This window comes from Erythrolamprus reginae, chromosome 1, assembly GCF_031021105.1.
Source record: "Erythrolamprus reginae isolate rEryReg1 chromosome 1, rEryReg1.hap1, whole genome shotgun sequence".
NCBI classification, from domain to species: Eukaryota; Metazoa; Chordata; class Lepidosauria; order Squamata; family Dipsadidae; genus Erythrolamprus; species Erythrolamprus reginae.
In genome coordinates this window covers 345,315,224-345,331,285 of record NC_091950.1, presented here as the reverse complement: position 1 = coordinate 345,331,285, position 16,062 = coordinate 345,315,224, and the positions used below count along the sequence as shown (strand labels likewise).

At 40.3% G+C, this 16,062-nt stretch overlaps 1 protein-coding gene across 2 annotated transcripts in view; it reads left to right on the top strand.

Moving 5' to 3' along the window:
* RMDN2 (regulator of microtubule dynamics 2) overlaps nucleotides 1-10,799 on the top strand; it is a 43,968-nt gene extending 33,169 nt beyond the window's left edge. For both annotated transcript variants that reach the window (XM_070734135.1, XM_070734134.1), the window contains exons 8-11: nucleotides 1,418-1,516; nucleotides 3,851-3,904; nucleotides 4,019-4,099; nucleotides 9,248-10,799. In XM_070734135.1, the coding sequence (XP_070590236.1) occupies nucleotides 1,418-1,516; nucleotides 3,851-3,904; nucleotides 4,019-4,099; nucleotides 9,248-9,301 (288 nt within the window). In that variant the 3' untranslated portion in view covers nucleotides 9,302-10,799. The remainder of the gene's footprint in view (nucleotides 1-1,417; nucleotides 1,517-3,850; nucleotides 3,905-4,018; nucleotides 4,100-9,247) is intronic.
* The last annotated feature ends 5,263 nt before the right edge of the window (nucleotides 10,800-16,062 follow it).

Here is a 16,062-nt window from a genome sequence, read left to right as displayed (position 1 = left end):
CCCACTATTCTGTGTGTAGTCTGTCGCCCAGACTATTTTAGGTAGTGTTCTTCCAGAAGAGTGGTGGACATGCATTCAGAAATACCTGACAGGTGAAAGAAATGGCATTACAAGGAAATTGCAAAGAGAATCAGGAGCAGTCATTTTATTCCTTTGTTAGCACCTTATGAGGGATGGAGTAAAGGGAAATGAAGCGGTTTAAGGAAATATCGCTGTTGGTAGGAAATGGTTGGTTCAAATTTAGCCTATGCCGGTGGTTCCTCTTTGACACCGAAAGGTGAAACAGGCAGGATTCTTGTCAGTTTCACTGTATCTCTCCTATATCCCAAATCAGTAAGTGCTGCAGGGTTATGTCAGCAAGAGTAGCCAACAGCACAAAAAATTGCACTGGAGTAGGCAGAGCAATACATCAACATACAAGATTAGATTTATAGATTAGATTTATTGGATTTATATGCCGCCCCTCTCCGAAAACTCGGGGCGGCTCACAACAATAATAAAAAACAGTACACAATAACAAATCCAATGCCCACCAATGTGAGAAAGGTGTGAGATAGGGCTTTGTTTTACATGGTTTCCATCCTTTTGCAAATCATTCCAATAACTACATAAAATGTGTATTCATATGCAACCTATTGTTCTTGTAAATGGAATACAATCAGCCTTGTTCTGAGAAATTTTGGGGTCTTTCCTTATCTTAGTCCAAAACCCCAAAGGCAAATGTAGTAATATATTGTATAAATAAGTGTTTAAACTCTCCTAGGCTACATGCAACCATGTAATCTTTTCTGTCAATTGCAAGTTAAAAAAATAAAGAACAGTAAAGGATCTGTCTTCAAATAGGCTTAAATACTTTTTAAAATAGGAAAAATGTAAGGTCCTGCAAAATTAATAAAAAAACATATAGAGATCAGCGGTCACTAAGCGACTCCATGGAATGGAATGGAATGGAATGGAATGGAATGGAATAGAATGGAATAGAATAGAATTCTTTATTGGCCAAGTGTGATTGGACACACAAGGAATTTGTCTTTGGTGCATATGGTCTCAGTGTACATAAAAGAAAAGATACATTTGTCAAGAATCATAAGGTAAAAATAAGCAATCGGGAGACAATCAATGTTAATATAAATCAAGATTATAAGCAACTAGTTACAGTCATACAGTCATAAATGGGAGGAAATGGGTGATAGGAACGATGATGAAATACATATGAAACATCACTTGATTGCCCGCCGTTCACCTCCAGGGGTGGGCCCTGGTTCCTAACAGGTCACGGATTAGTACTGGTCTGTGGTCCAGAGGTTGGGGGCCCCTAATAGAAATATTTTTTAATGATACTTGTTTTGATATCCAAAAACATGCTAAATGATTTTTTTTCCCCATCTTTCCCTTTTTCCTGTTGGGGTTTCCAAAGGTCGCTCAGTTGTCTTGGATTGAGAAAAAAGTAGCTGCTGCTCTTTTTGAGACTCCGCCAACTTCAACAATACAGGAAGCTTTGCAGAATTTTCTGAAGGTAGATAAAATATTCTCTCTTCTTCTCTGTCTGCCAACTGGCTGGCATTCAAGAAATTTGCTCGACAAATTGTTCTCAAGAGCTATTAAAGTCAATGTTCTTCAAAAGATTTTTCAGAAAATATCATTAGAAGAGTGACCACTCCTGCTCACTGAAGCTGAATTTCAGGATCTGCTACATTGCCCCCCCTTCTTTTTTTTTGCAATTAAATATTCAGCTCTTGGATTTCTATCAGTAGAGTTGTTTAGGAGCATTTCCTGTGGGAATAGATCCTGTTGTCATCTTTGACTAGTTAAACACAGGAAGTTTGTCTGAGCAATTTAATAATTGCTGCTAAGCACAAATGCCTTAAAGAGATTAGAGCTTTCATCCCCTTCTCTTCTCCTCTGCTTCACCCCCTACCCCCTGCTTTTCTCTTTGTTACTTCATTTTTTGGGAGAGGGAGGCGGTCTTCACTTTAATCCTCTAGTGCTGTTTAAGAAGCAAAAATAGTGGATCAAGTCTAGATTTCAGACAGTTTCCCTATTTTTGTCTCCCTCAGATCACTTCCTGAATGTAATACAGTGATCCCCCGGTTATTGCATTCCCGACCATTGCGAACAGTCTAATTTGCGATTTTTCAACCTGGAAGTCAAAACACCATCTGCGCATGCGTGCCCTTTTTTCTATGGGCACGCATGCGTAGATGGCGCCGGGTAAATCAGCTGCTGGGCGGCTTCCCTGGGTCTTCTCCTGACTCCTAAAGCGGGGAAGTTCGCCAGGAGTCAGCGGAGAAGCGGCGCGCCTGTTTTAAAAGATCGGAGCCGGCCTGGGGGGGCTTTCCAGCAACCCACGAGCCTGGGGGCTCGTGGGTTGCTGGAAAGCCCCCCCAGGCCGGCTCCGATCTTTTAAAACAGGCACGCCGCTTCTCCGCTGACTCCTAAAGCGGGGAAGTTCGCCAGGAGTCAGCGGAGAAGTGGCGCGCCTGTTTTAAAACGATCGGAGCCGGCCTGGGGGATCGGAGCCGGCCTGGGGGGATCGGAGCCGGCCTGGGGGGGGCTTTCCCTTTCAGGGCGGGCGAGCGGCGGGCGCGGCAGCAGCGAGGAGTTCGCGTGGGCGGCGGGGAAACCCCAATCTTCGGCTCCTCGCTGCTGGGAAGTAAAAACACCATCTGTGCATGCGCAGATGGTGTTTTTACTTCCGCAGCCCTACTTCGCGAAAACCCGCTCGTTGCGGGGGGTCCTGGAACGGAACCCTCGCAATGATCGGGGGATCACTGTATACCTATGATTGATTGACTTACTTACTTACTTACTTACTTACTTACTTATTTATTTATTTTGTCCAATACACAATAAGGGTTTTAGTGGGTATATATCTATATAGACACATAGTAAAATACATGATGAAGGTTATAGAGGAGATACTCAGAGCAAAATACATCTAAGAAAGAATAGAAAAGAAGATATAGTAATAGAACATATCAATGAAAGAATAGAAGAAGAGATATAGGAACAGAAGAAAGGTATAGGAGATATAGGAGAGCAATAGGACAGGGGACAGAAGGCACTCTAGTACCTGTACTTGTACCTGTACTTGTATTTGATGGCAAATCTTTTTTCCCTCGTGTACCAAAACTCATGCACATGGGCTGTCACACATGTGCGAGCACCCACACCCATAATTCAATGCCTGGAGAGGGCGAAACAGCCTCCCCTGCCTCTGTAGAGACCCACTGGAGGCCAGAAACGGTTTGTTTCCTGACTTCCTGTGGGCCTGGTAGGCCCGTTTTTCATCCGCCCCAGGCTGCAGAGGCTTCTCCCACCACTCCACCCCCCCCCGAGGCCCTCTGGAAACCTAAAATGCCCTCCCAGAGCCTCTGCGCTGGAGCTGAACTTATCTGCTGGCCTGCGTTCCAGCAGATATGGCTTCACGTGCCATAGGTTCACCATCACTATGATATACTGTCCTTCTGCCTGTATTGAATGACTTTGATAAGAAAGGGTATGAAGATCATGGGAGAAGAATATGTCTTGCAAAATGATTTTGTCTGCTCTCTGAGATATTTCCCTCTACCTCCCACCAGTCTACACAGTGTACTATTTCAACAGTTGAAATAGGCAGCAAACATTAGGAATGAGAGCACAGTACTAGCTGTCTGTCAATGTGTCTCTTCAGCCATTAGCAACTCAAGGGAGAGCCGTTCAGGTCCAGAAATGGAGATTGGCATTGTGAACACATATGAACAGTACAAAATATTTTGAAGATTTGGAGCATGAAAGCAATACTTAAATGGAAATATGCCTAGCATTGCTATGACATTCTCATTTTTCTATCCTTTTTCCTTATACTCAGGCTGAAGAAATACACCCCAGATATTCTAAATGCAACTATGTGTATTTGGCAAAGGTATGGGCCACTGCGGTCTTATTTTCTCATGTTTCATTTTGAATGCATAACAAATTTCTGGTCACTAGGTACCTGTTATATATATTTTTTTCCTTGTCTTTCTTTCTACCTAAGTGCTACAAAGATCTGGGCCAGAGGAGCAATGCCCTGAGTTGCTGTGAAACAGCATTGTCCATTTTGCCAACCACCAAAGAGGTAGGTTGTGTATTCGTTGTTTGATGAAGGAGGAAAAATATTATTTTCCTACAGCTACTTTTCCCACTGTCAATGAAAGACACTGTCTGTCCTCAGCAGCTCTGATTAATTTCAATCAAGATGCAGAGAAGAAATGCTTGATACTGTGTTTCCTAGAAAATAAGACCCTTTCTTATATTTTTTTGAACCCTGAAATAAGTGCTTGGCCTTATTGCCATGCACTCAAAAGCTTATTATGAGGGGATGTCTTATTTTGGGGAAAATAGTGTAAACTGAATTCTTTAACAATATAGAGGAAGATCTAGAAACAAAAGGAAGGGAAGTTATGTGTTCAAACTCTTGCAAAATAAGGCATAAAAAAAACAAAAGAACTTCTGATGTCCATGAGTGCAATGTTGAAAATGTGTAAAATCCGATATTATGAAATTATACTTAAGTAGATGATATGATCACAGGCTAATGTCTAATTTGATCATGGACTAGACAATTTGCAGTGCAGCTGGTGACTCTGATTGCTGTGGTCCAATTTTGACATTATTACTGTCCGATTTAGAAATTACTCTGTGGGAGAAAATGGTTAATTAACTCTATTAAGCCCACTGATTCGCTATGCTTTAAAGTGATTTAAAATGGGTTGGGGGGATAAGGAATCCCAGAAATTATATCTCATTGTGATTTAGTTATCTAACACTTTTAACTAGGCAATATATACAGTGTAACTTTTGTGCAATGAAAATGAATACTATAAATTCCTTTCCAGCACTGATATGTTATTGCTTGGCTATTTTTATTGTCTACTTGCAACTATCAGTCCAGCTTACATTTGAAGACATGAAGGTTTAATACTGGCCTCCAATATAAATAATACTTAATGGTCAACTAATCTTGGCAACACTTGGGCCTCAACTTACTCTAAAGCTAAGCAATATAGGTTTTGTTTTAAGATTTAGATAGAAAAACTCCAGGAATCGCAGCATAATAAATTAGACTGGGAAAATGTATCTCAGAAGTCAGAAGTGACAATTGATGTCCATATTGTTGCCAAGAAAATTACTTGGCTGCCTCCGTAAAGTCATTAAGGTCCCACAGAGTTGGCCTTCTCCAGGTCCTGTCAACTAGACCCCAGCCCTCTGAAATCAACTCCCCCCAGAGATTCACACTGGCCCCACCCTCCTTACCTTCCGTAAAAGCTTAAAGATCTATTTATGTCACCAGGCGTGGGGCCATTAGATCCTGGCCCCCTGGCCAAGAAGTGTAGTATGCTTTGCTGTGTAATGAATGGTTTTAAATTTTATTACTGTTTTTTTAAGTTTTTCTGCTATATTAATTGGATTTTTAGATATGTATATGCTATACTGTTTTTGATGTGTTGTGAGCCACCCCGAGTCCTCAGAGAGGGACAGCATACAAATCCAATAAATAAATAAAAATAAATTAAGGAGATAAACTCAACTTGAAGAAAACTACCTTTTTTATGCTCAATGACAACAACAGTTCTCCGATAATTCCCAATGGACAGATAAATCCCAATATTGACATTTCTGACATTTGCAGTAAAGAGAGAGACCTTCTTATGCTTGTACATAAATGCTTATATTTATTTTAAGGTAGTGTTTTTGTTATTCATTCAGTTCAGTCACTTCTGACTCTTATTTTGCCAGGATTACTTTCTGGTAATTTTTTTAAAAAATTATTGTAAGTTCATGCTTGTGTCACATGTGATAGTATCTGACTCCCTTGGGGTTTTTTTGTTTTTCTTGTCAGCTCTTTTCCTTTCCATATGTGTATGCGTATGTGTGTGTGACACATTAATCATAAAGTAAAAGACAAAGAAAAAGAAAAAAGGGGAAAAACAAAATAGAGAAAAAAAATCCCTAAAGCTAAGAAATACAATTTTTCGCCTTTCAACAAATAGTTACAATTTTATAGTCTTTCCTCCTTTTAGATATTATATAAGTCCCTTAGCGGCTTACTTAATTTATATCTTTCTTAACCTTCAACCCCATAAGTCACTTGTGTCCTTTCTTCTTTCAGCAAAAAATGTTTCCAGACTTTTTCCAGACAAGAAAGTTGTTTTTTTCTCCCTGACCAGACAGGTCAATGTTGCCATTTCTGTGAATTTTGACATTTTCACAATCCATTTTTTCCACTGTGAAGATTCTGTTCTTCTTGCATCATTATATATCAAATAATCTTGCTACAGTGATCATACACAAAATCAGTTTACCATTAATATTTTTCTAATTCATTGCCCATAAGTCCCAATGAAAAGAATTTTGGGTTCCTTGCAATATCATTTTTTTAAAAAATTGTTGCATCATTATAGTTTTCTCACAAGTCTACCGTACATAGTTCCTGCCTTTTGTCACCTTTTTCATTTGCCTTTCATTTTTGCAGGTATAAAGGTCTTCTCAAATAATTTTTGCCTTCAGAGTATCTAAAATACTTAAGCTTTATCTTTATTATTAATGATTCCAGTGAGGAGATTTTACTTCAATGAGTTTTTATATCGATGATTTGTTCTGCTTGTAGGCCAGCATGTTTTAGTAATATTCTCCAGCACCACAAATCAAGGGTACCAATTCTTCTTAGTTCTGATGATCTAACTTTCATGACTGTATGTTTCAGCTTGGAAAATCATGGCCTTGACCATTCATGTTTTTATTGCCATACATTTATGAGTAGTCTTCGATTTACAACAGTTCATTTAGTGACTGTTCAAAGTTTCGACGGCATTGAAAAAAACCTGACTTGTGACAATTTTTCAAGTTTACAACCATTTCAGTGTGATTTCTCTCTATATATATCAGTGTTTTTCAACCAGTGTGCCGTGGCACACTAGTGTGCCGCGAGACATGGTCAGGTGTGCCGCGAAGCTCAGAGAGAAAGAAAGCAAGAGAGAGAGAGAAAGAAAGAGAGAAAGAAAGCAAAAGAGAGAGAAAGAAAGAGAGAGAAAGAGTGAGAGAGAGAGAAAGAGAACAAGAGAAAGAGAGAGAAAGAAAGCAAGAGAGAGAGAGAGAAAGAGAGGGAGGGAAGGAGAGAGAGAGAAAGACATAGAGGGATGTAGGGAGGGAGAGAGAAAGAGCAAAAAAGAGAGAAAGGAAGCAAGAGAAAGAAAGAGGGATGGAGAGAGAGAGAAAGAGGAAGGAAGGGAGAGAAAGAGGGAGGGAGAAAGAAATAGAGTGAAGGGGAGGAAGAGATAGAGAGAATTTTTTTGTCCAAACTTTTTTTACACACACACACACACACACACACCCCGCTTAATGTGCCCCAGGGTTTCGTAAATGTAAAAAATGTGCTGTGGCTCAAACAAGGTTGAAAATCACTGCTCTATATTGTCAAAATCTGTCATTGACTTTCCCCCAGAAAACAGATGTCTCTTTATTGCATGGCTTTTGTCACCAACTCTATGCATTTTTGAGCCTAAGAAATAAAATCTTCAGCTTTCCTTTGATTTACAGACTTGCAAAGGTTGCAAATTCAAATATTGGTCATAAAATTACTGTAGTTTGTCCTTCTCATTGTAACTGTGAAAGGTTGCTAATTATGCTGCCATTAATGAGGACTATATGTATAGATAAATAGCTTACGTGGATTTCTTGTTTGAGCAAATTATGGAATCTAAACCAGATAGAAAATGACTTTGTGCAAATAATGTTTTGCTTAGAGATGTGTCACTTAATACAATTTCATTTCCAAAAGCCACCCAGCTTTGTGGGAGCTGAACCTGAAGTTGGGAGGCAAAACCCACAACCACGGAGTGGCTGTGGGTTTTGCCTCCCAAGGACAATTCCATTTGTCCTTCCATCACCCTGGGGGGGAATTATTGACCCCCTCAGAGAGGGTCCGTAACTTGGGCGTCCTCCTCGATCCACAGCTCACATTAGAGAACCATCTTTCAGCTGTGGCGAGGGGGGCGTTTGCCCAGGTTCGCCTGGTGCACCAGTTGCGACCCTATCTGGACCGGGAGTCACTGCTCACAGTCACTCAAGCCCTCATCACCTTGAGGTTCGACTACTGTAATGCTCTCTACATGGGGCTACCTTTGAAAAGTGTTCGGAAACTTCAGATCGTGCAGAATGCAGCTGCGAGAGCAGTCATGGGCCTACCTAGGTATGCCCATGTTTCACCAACACTCCGCAGTCTGCATTGGTTGCCGATCAATTTCCGGTCACAATTCAAAGTGTTGGTTATGACCTTTAAAGCCCTTCATGGCACTGGACCAGAATATCTCCGAGACCGCCTGCTGCCGCACGAATCCCAGCGACCGATTAGGTCCCACAGAGTGGGCCTTCTCCGGGTCCCGTCAACTAAACAATGTCGGTTGGCGGGCCCCAGGGGAAGAGCCTTCTCTGTGGCGGCCCCGACCCTCTCGAACCAACTCCCCCCGGAGATTAGAACTGCCCCTACTCTCCTTGCCTTTCGTAAGCTCCTTAAGACCCACCTGTGTCGTCAGGCATGGGGGAACTGAGACATCTCCCCCGGGCATATACAATTTATGAATGGTATGTGTGTATGTACGTGTGTTTAGAAAATGGGGTATTTAAATGTTTTTAGTAGAAATTTAGATTTGTTGTAAATTGTTGTGGTTTTTTTGTGGTTTTTTCACTTTGTTGTGAACCGCCCCGAGTCTGCGGAGAGGGGCGGCATACAAATCTAAATGAATACAAAAATACAAATACAAACAACAAAACTCTCAAGAGGTGCAGAGCAGCTCTAAAACCAACAAAGCTGCAGCCCCTCTGAGTATCTATGTTTAACAGCAACAAAGGACAGGGAGGAAATCCAAATTAGAAACTTCAAACCTCAGGAATGTTGGGTTCACTGAAATACCTCCAAAGGTGACTGTTGGAAGAGGAAAACCTTTAATTATAAGCCATTAGAATTGTAGATAACACTTCATTAAACTTCTTTAGAAGGAAATTAGAAAGGGAAAAGTATAGTATAAGAGTAGAGTCTTCTCCCTTTCCCCTACTTTGTTTTTGTTCTGCATTTAGAAGAAGAATGAACCAGTAATCCTTTCTGCACTATTAACACTGAACATAATCTCTTGTTTTGATGCAGAAATTGGTGCTGGCTTCAAGCAGCTCTGGGTGGTTCTTAAAGCATAATTACATAAGATTAATTCTTTTTTCCTCCCCTTTTTAGGATCAAGAAGCTGAGAAAGATTTGGAAACTTTACTTCCATCCTTGAAGCTTTGATGATGACACGAACACCAGTGAAAAAAGGCAGAAGACACAAGTCCCTGTTCTTGAAGAAGCATTGTTGAATTCAGAGGGATTTCATCCCATTTTGAATTTAGGATTTGAGGAATTTTAATGTTTAATTATGGCAGTTCAGTGACAAATGAGTGGACTGACTTCTCTAAGCCTGTAATTTTTGTACAGGTTACTTCAGGACCTGCAATAATAACAGATTTACGTGCAATATTATTATAACAGGACAATCTTGCATTCTGTCCATTCAACCCCATTAAGGTGGGTTTCCATGTGGACCATTATATGGGGCTGATGTTTTGTGTGAAAAACTGCAGAAACAAAATGAAACCATCTATCCTTTCCCTCTGGCACTACCCTTCTCTGAGCTGAAGAAAAAACATTTCACTTGGGATGTAGCTTTATGTTTGCCACATCAAGCAGAAGAACGGTGCTTACTGCATTCCTTTTATTTTCATAACATTTATCTCCAACAAACATGTTTTGATTCAGGATTCTTAATCAATGATATCTGGTCTGGCTGGCTACTCCAAGAATACTCTCTTTACAGGCTTTTATTTTCAAAATAACATTTCTTAATTTACTTTCTTCCACATTGGAATTTGTCAGTATCCATCTCCGGCATACAAAATTCATTCCAATCACACAGGCGAAACTACAGAGTCATACATTCTTTCTAAATGAGCAGGCTGTCAACTTCAAACATCTCCTTATCTCTGGGTCAGCTTCACGCTACTTTAAAACAGTTTTATCATGCAATATAAAAACTCACTTCTGCAGAGAAACGGCAAAAGCATCAATCTTGTCTTTTCCACTTTGCAGAAAAGCATTCATCATTTCCGGCCAATTCCGGATGTGAGGTAATTAATTAATTTACACACTCGGAATAGCATATTCAAAACCATTTACCCCCAAGTTCATCTTTTCTCTGACCTCCTAAATCTGGCACTTAACCAAGGGCTATTCTCTATACCCCCATTATCAGAAGAAGTACTACTATGCATAGTATCATCCGATGGATTTTCTATTAAGTTCTCATCACCACTATCCTCTTCCACATCTCTTAAATCAGTGTAATTGACAATTTCTACATTGTCTTCCTCTTCTGAATCTGAGATTTCCAAAGGCTGACAGGGAACATTCACAACAGCACCAATGACCTTAACCCAGGGAAATCAACCATCTTTTCTTTTTGTCATTTTTTTAATGCTTAGAGACAATGAATTTATAATTTAAAATACTAATTTTAACTTGTTGGGACTCTCCAAAATGTGAAATCCACTGCTGGCAATGGATATATTTGTAGTTACTGAATGATGGGCACAATTTTGCTGAGCAGGATTAGCTAGTTGGTTTTATGCCTGAATGCAGATATATGTAGTGGAGTTTTTCTGCTGAAGAGACATGGAAGATATTATATTGTGTGTTTCTTTTCTCTTAAAAAATATCAATTTTGTGGGAAAATTATACTTTGTGGATATAACTTGGTCTTTGAATCTTAAATTGAAGAAAAAAAGACATGGTGAATTTGTCATATTTTGACATTTCTGAGCACCCAAATATTTTGGCATTTCCTTCATCTGGCTAATATTTCTCCTTGGAGATTATGGTTCTGCTACAGAAGGGGAGGAAAAGAGAGATTGGATTCTGACTAGCACACATTTCAAAGTATAGGCTGTAGATATTATTTGAACCCCCGAAGCAGGAAACAGCTGACTCTTCTCCATCTTTTTTGCCAAACCAACTGCCATTCACATCCAAGCTCAAAAGAGCAAGCCAAAATGTAATCTTAAACTTGTGAGACAGGCGTAAGTGATTTTAGTCCATGATGCTGGGGCCAAATAGACCATTCAGCTGTGAAATAGAAGAGCCCATAGCCAAGGAGAAAAAAATACCCAGGAAAATATAATTCCTGAACACCACTTGTGTAAAGTTTTAAACATAACCTGTTTACTTTGTTACAAGTCTCTTACAGCATTAGATTATATTGTTCCCACATCCTTACTGCCCTACACTGAGATCATTGACATAGAAGTAAAGTTTAAGACAAAAGTACATTTTTGTCTTAAATGTTTTTTAAAACGACCTAATAGATATAAGTGATATAACAAAATGATCTAAAATTTAAATGAATTAAAGTTACATAGAGTGCATTGGAAAATTGGCCCATCATGTGAGAAGCTTCACAAAATTTTAGAAAAGTTTTAGAAACTTTACTTCCATCACATTTACTACATGTGTTGTAACAAAACTATGTGAATAGCACCTGGGAATAGGCTGAATCTGGGTAACCAGGTTATCTATTAATTGGAGGTAATATGAATCTAGTTCAAATGTCTACAAAACCCCCCAAAGAATAGTATTTTTTAAATTTAATTTTATTAATTGGACTTATATGCTGCCCCTCCGTGTTCTGTAATTTTTACCTTTCCAAATTACAAGGGGCAAAACCTTTCAGACAATGGTAATTTTTAGTATTTACCATCCAATATTGCAGAGGGAAGAGGTCATCGGGCAAGAGAAAGCTTTCTGACAGCTAAGTGGTTTGTTAGATTGATAAATTAACAATGTTGTAGAAAAAAATTCAGAAGGACATGAAATGGGAATAACACAATTGATTTTAATGTTTAGTTTTGTTTATTTAGATTTGTATGCCGCCCCTCTCCGAAGACTTGGGGCGGCTAACAACAATGAAGAAAACAATGTAACAAATCTAATATTAAAAAGTAATCTAAAAAACCCCAATTTAAGAGACCAATCATACCAACAAGCATACCATGTATAAATTCTATAAGCCTAGGGGGAAGGGAGAAAATTTTTTCAATTCCCCCATGCCTGATGACAGAGGTGGGTTTTAAGGAGCTTGCAAAAGGCAAGGAGGGTGGGGGCAACTCTGATATCTGGGGGGAGCTGGTTCCAGAGGGTCGGGGCCGCCACAGAGAAGCTGGGTCCCGCCAAATGACATTGTTTAGTCGACAGGACCCGGAGAAGGCCAACTCTGTGGGACCTAACCGGTCGCTGGGATTCGTGCGGCAGAAGGCGGTCCCGGAGATATTCTGGTCCAATGCCATGAAGGGCTTTATAGGTCATAACCAACACTTTGAATTGTGACCGGAAATTGATCGGCAACCAATGCAGACTGCGGAGTGTTGGTGTAACATGGGCATGCCTTGGGAATGTGATTCACCCTTGTTTCAGGATAGGAGAAAAGCATGACAAAATGGCCCTCTGGATTATTCCACTATGTTCTAACCTCTACCTGTGCAAAAAAATAATCCCAGAAATGGCAACATTGAGGTGCTGCTGCTGAATTATTTGTCCTACCACATTTGTTCGATATTAATTTAGGATTTTTTTTTAAACACAGAAGATACTCTCCAAAAGACAGGGCTGTGGGTTCCAATCTCTTAAGCCCCCCCCCTCTCATCATCAGAGGCCAGCTCCTTCTGACTTCAGATATTCTTAAATTGGATAAAAGATAAAGCAACATGGTAGATGTCGGTCAAAGTGTGAGATGAAAACCAAGCTTTGCCCCAGTTCTCTTCTATGACTTAACTCCATTTGTTGCAGTCATCTCTATCTGTGTCACAACAAAGTTCCCACCTTGCTGGACAAGATATTCAATCCAATTTTTAATCCAATTTTCTCTATGTAACGAAGTCCAGCTCTTCTTCTTTCTCCATCTCTCCAACAACAAAGTGAGGAAGAGAGAATGATCTCCCTGTGGAAGACTTAAATATTCAGAAATTTATAAACATTGAGTATAATTAGCTGCATGTCAAAAGCCTTATTAGAAAAAAAGGCAATAAAAGGAATTGAGGGTTATAACTTTATACATGGGGCAATGCAGGCTGTTTTAAACCTGAATTTTGTACTTTTAATGAACTCTTGGCAAAGGAAGTCTGCATGATACAAAAGCAATCTGGATCAGTTATACAAAAATATGTATTAATGCAACAATTGTCAGTTTGGCAAGATGCACTCAGAAATTACTATTGCCCCTAAGACTATAAAGAACTTATAGTCCTTTAGTTGACTTCCAACTCCAAGTATGTATCCTTCAACTTGGAAACAGGGTAGGAGTGGTGGAAGAGATGGATTAGCTATAGGAGCAAACTTATAAACTGTCCAGTGTACCCTATTTTGCTATGGAGCTGAGAATTTGTCTCAAATTCTTTTCAGTAGAGAGGAGAGCAAATAACATTTAAAACCTAACAGAAATCAATTGGCCAAGTTACTGAATTGCTTCAAGGATATTTCTGTAATTTTTTATCTTCATAATAAAACCAACAGTCCTCCCAAGAGAATAATCAAAACAAACAAATGCTAAATTGCCTCTCTGATGCTATCTCTCTGTTCCAGTGCTTTTCCTTCCCTCTAATCTGCTTCTTAATCGGTACCACTGGAACCTCTCATTCAAAAAGGATCAAAGAGAACTGAGGCCCACCCAAAAGCACAAGACTTTGCTGTAATTATGTCATAACCCAGGTCAGAAAATCTGGCAGAAATGGCATCCCTGAGAAGTGCTCAAGGCATTTGGACAGGGCAGCGTTACAAAGAGTGACTTACATTGTGGAAACAACATCACACTGAAGAGGTTTCGGTCTTTGCTAGTCCTAATCAACATAGAAGCTAAGGTAGCTGTTTGCTAATACTTCAGCCTCGGAAATTTTCAATAGTACTCCAGTTCAAGGATCAAGCCTCCTTATTTCTTCCTGTATAGCAGTTCATGCCTTCCCTCCCTGCACTCTTAATTACACCAGCATTTGTGTTTGCAAAAAAAAGTCAGGCCAAGCAATACAGACAGTTTCCATTACAGCACAAAACAGAAACATGTGAACTCTCATGAACAACTTCCCAGCTCATTTCACTCCAGGGAGGCCTGACTGATTACTTGTGGCAAGTAATTCCCACCATTATACACTGCTCAAAAAAATAAAGGGAACACTTAAACAACAGAATATAAGTAAATCAAACTTCTGTGAAATCAAACTGTCCACTTAGGAAGCAACATTGATTGACAATCAATTTCACATGCTGTTGTGCACATTTAATTTTGTACAGAACAAAGTATTCAATGAGAATATTTTATTAAGATCTAGGATGTGTTATTTGAGTGTTCCCTTTATTTTTTTTGAGCAGTACATATTGCCAGTAGAAAAACTAGATGGATGGATGGATGGACGGTTGGATGGAGTAAAGCACTTGCTACAGTTACTCTCTCTGTTCATTGATACAAATATTGCATCAACGTCCTATTAATATTATTAGTGCCTCTACCTTCCAATGCATTTCTGAGTACAATTCAAGGTGCTGCTTTTAACTAACAAAGCCCCCTTGGGGAATAGGATTGTCCGATCTCTAGTAACACTGGTCAGCCTGTCCCTTCTTGCTGTTAGGGAAATATTTTGAATTTCCTCAGTTCAGCAGGTGGAAGGAACGGGAATTGATGCTATGCCACAACCCCATTCTTTGGAATAGGCTCTGTCCAACTAGAGTCTAGACCAGTGATGGCAGGGGCCCGCTTCCCAAATTCTGGTGGGCCCAGTAGGCTCATGGTTTGCCCTCCCCAGGCTCCAAAGCCTTCCCTGGAGCCAGAAGAGGGTAAAAACATCCTCCCCATCTATCCAGAGACTCTCTAGAAGCCATAAACACCCTCCCAGAGCCTCTGTGCATGCCAAAAATCAGCTGGCCGGCACACACATGCACATTGGACCTGAGCTAGGGCAACAGATTGTGTGCCAGCAGATGCCACCTTTGGCACCCATGCCATAAGTTCGCCATCACTGGTCTAGACCTGGCTGTCGATCAATTTCCGGTCACAATTCAAAGGGTTGGTTATGACCTTTAAAGCCCTACATGGCACTGGACAAGAGTATCTCCCGAACCGTCTGCTACCGCACGAATCCCAGCGCCCAATAAGGTCCCACAGAGTTGGCCTTCTCCAGGTCCCGTCGACTAAACAATGTCGTCTGGCGGGCCCCAGGGGAAGAGCCTTCTCTGTGGCTGCCCTGGCCCTCTGGAATCAACTCCCCCTGGAGATTAGAACTGCTCCCACCCTCCTTGTCTTCCGTAAACTACTCAAGACCCACCTATACCGCCAGGCATGGGGGATTTCAGACATCTTTCCCCCAGGCTCCTTATAATTTATGTTTGGTATGTATGTGTTGTTTGGTTTTTTAACTATGATAGGGTTTTTAGTTATTTTTAATATTAGATTTGTGCCATTATAATATTGTTTTTATCATTGTTGTGAGCCACCCCGAGTCTTCGGAGAGGGGCGGCATACAAATCTAATAAATTGAATTGAATTGAATTGAATTATATTAGTCATCAGCTTAGCCTGGAAAGACAGGAAGAATTTAACAGATTAATAGAGTTGTAAGTGTCGAGAGCCCGGCAGAACATTGCCCAAAATATTTTTTGGGCATTTGGCATACCTCCCCCTGCAGAGATCCTGTATCTGCCTCTATCTATGATCGAACTCACAACCTCCTCATTGTGAGGTAAGAGCTCCACCTCTAGGCCACAGGACCGGGCATGAAGAAGAGATGAGGAAGAAACCCAAGATTGACCTCCACTGATTTTCATGTGTATAAGAGGGAGGGAAATGGAATATCTGTCCTGCTTTTAATACTGATGTCACCCCTTCAACATAGACTAAACTAGAAGAATTACTAGAAGTCTACTTCATTGATATTGACATAATAGAAACCTGACAGCCAGGCAGAGTGTTTCTTTTCTGA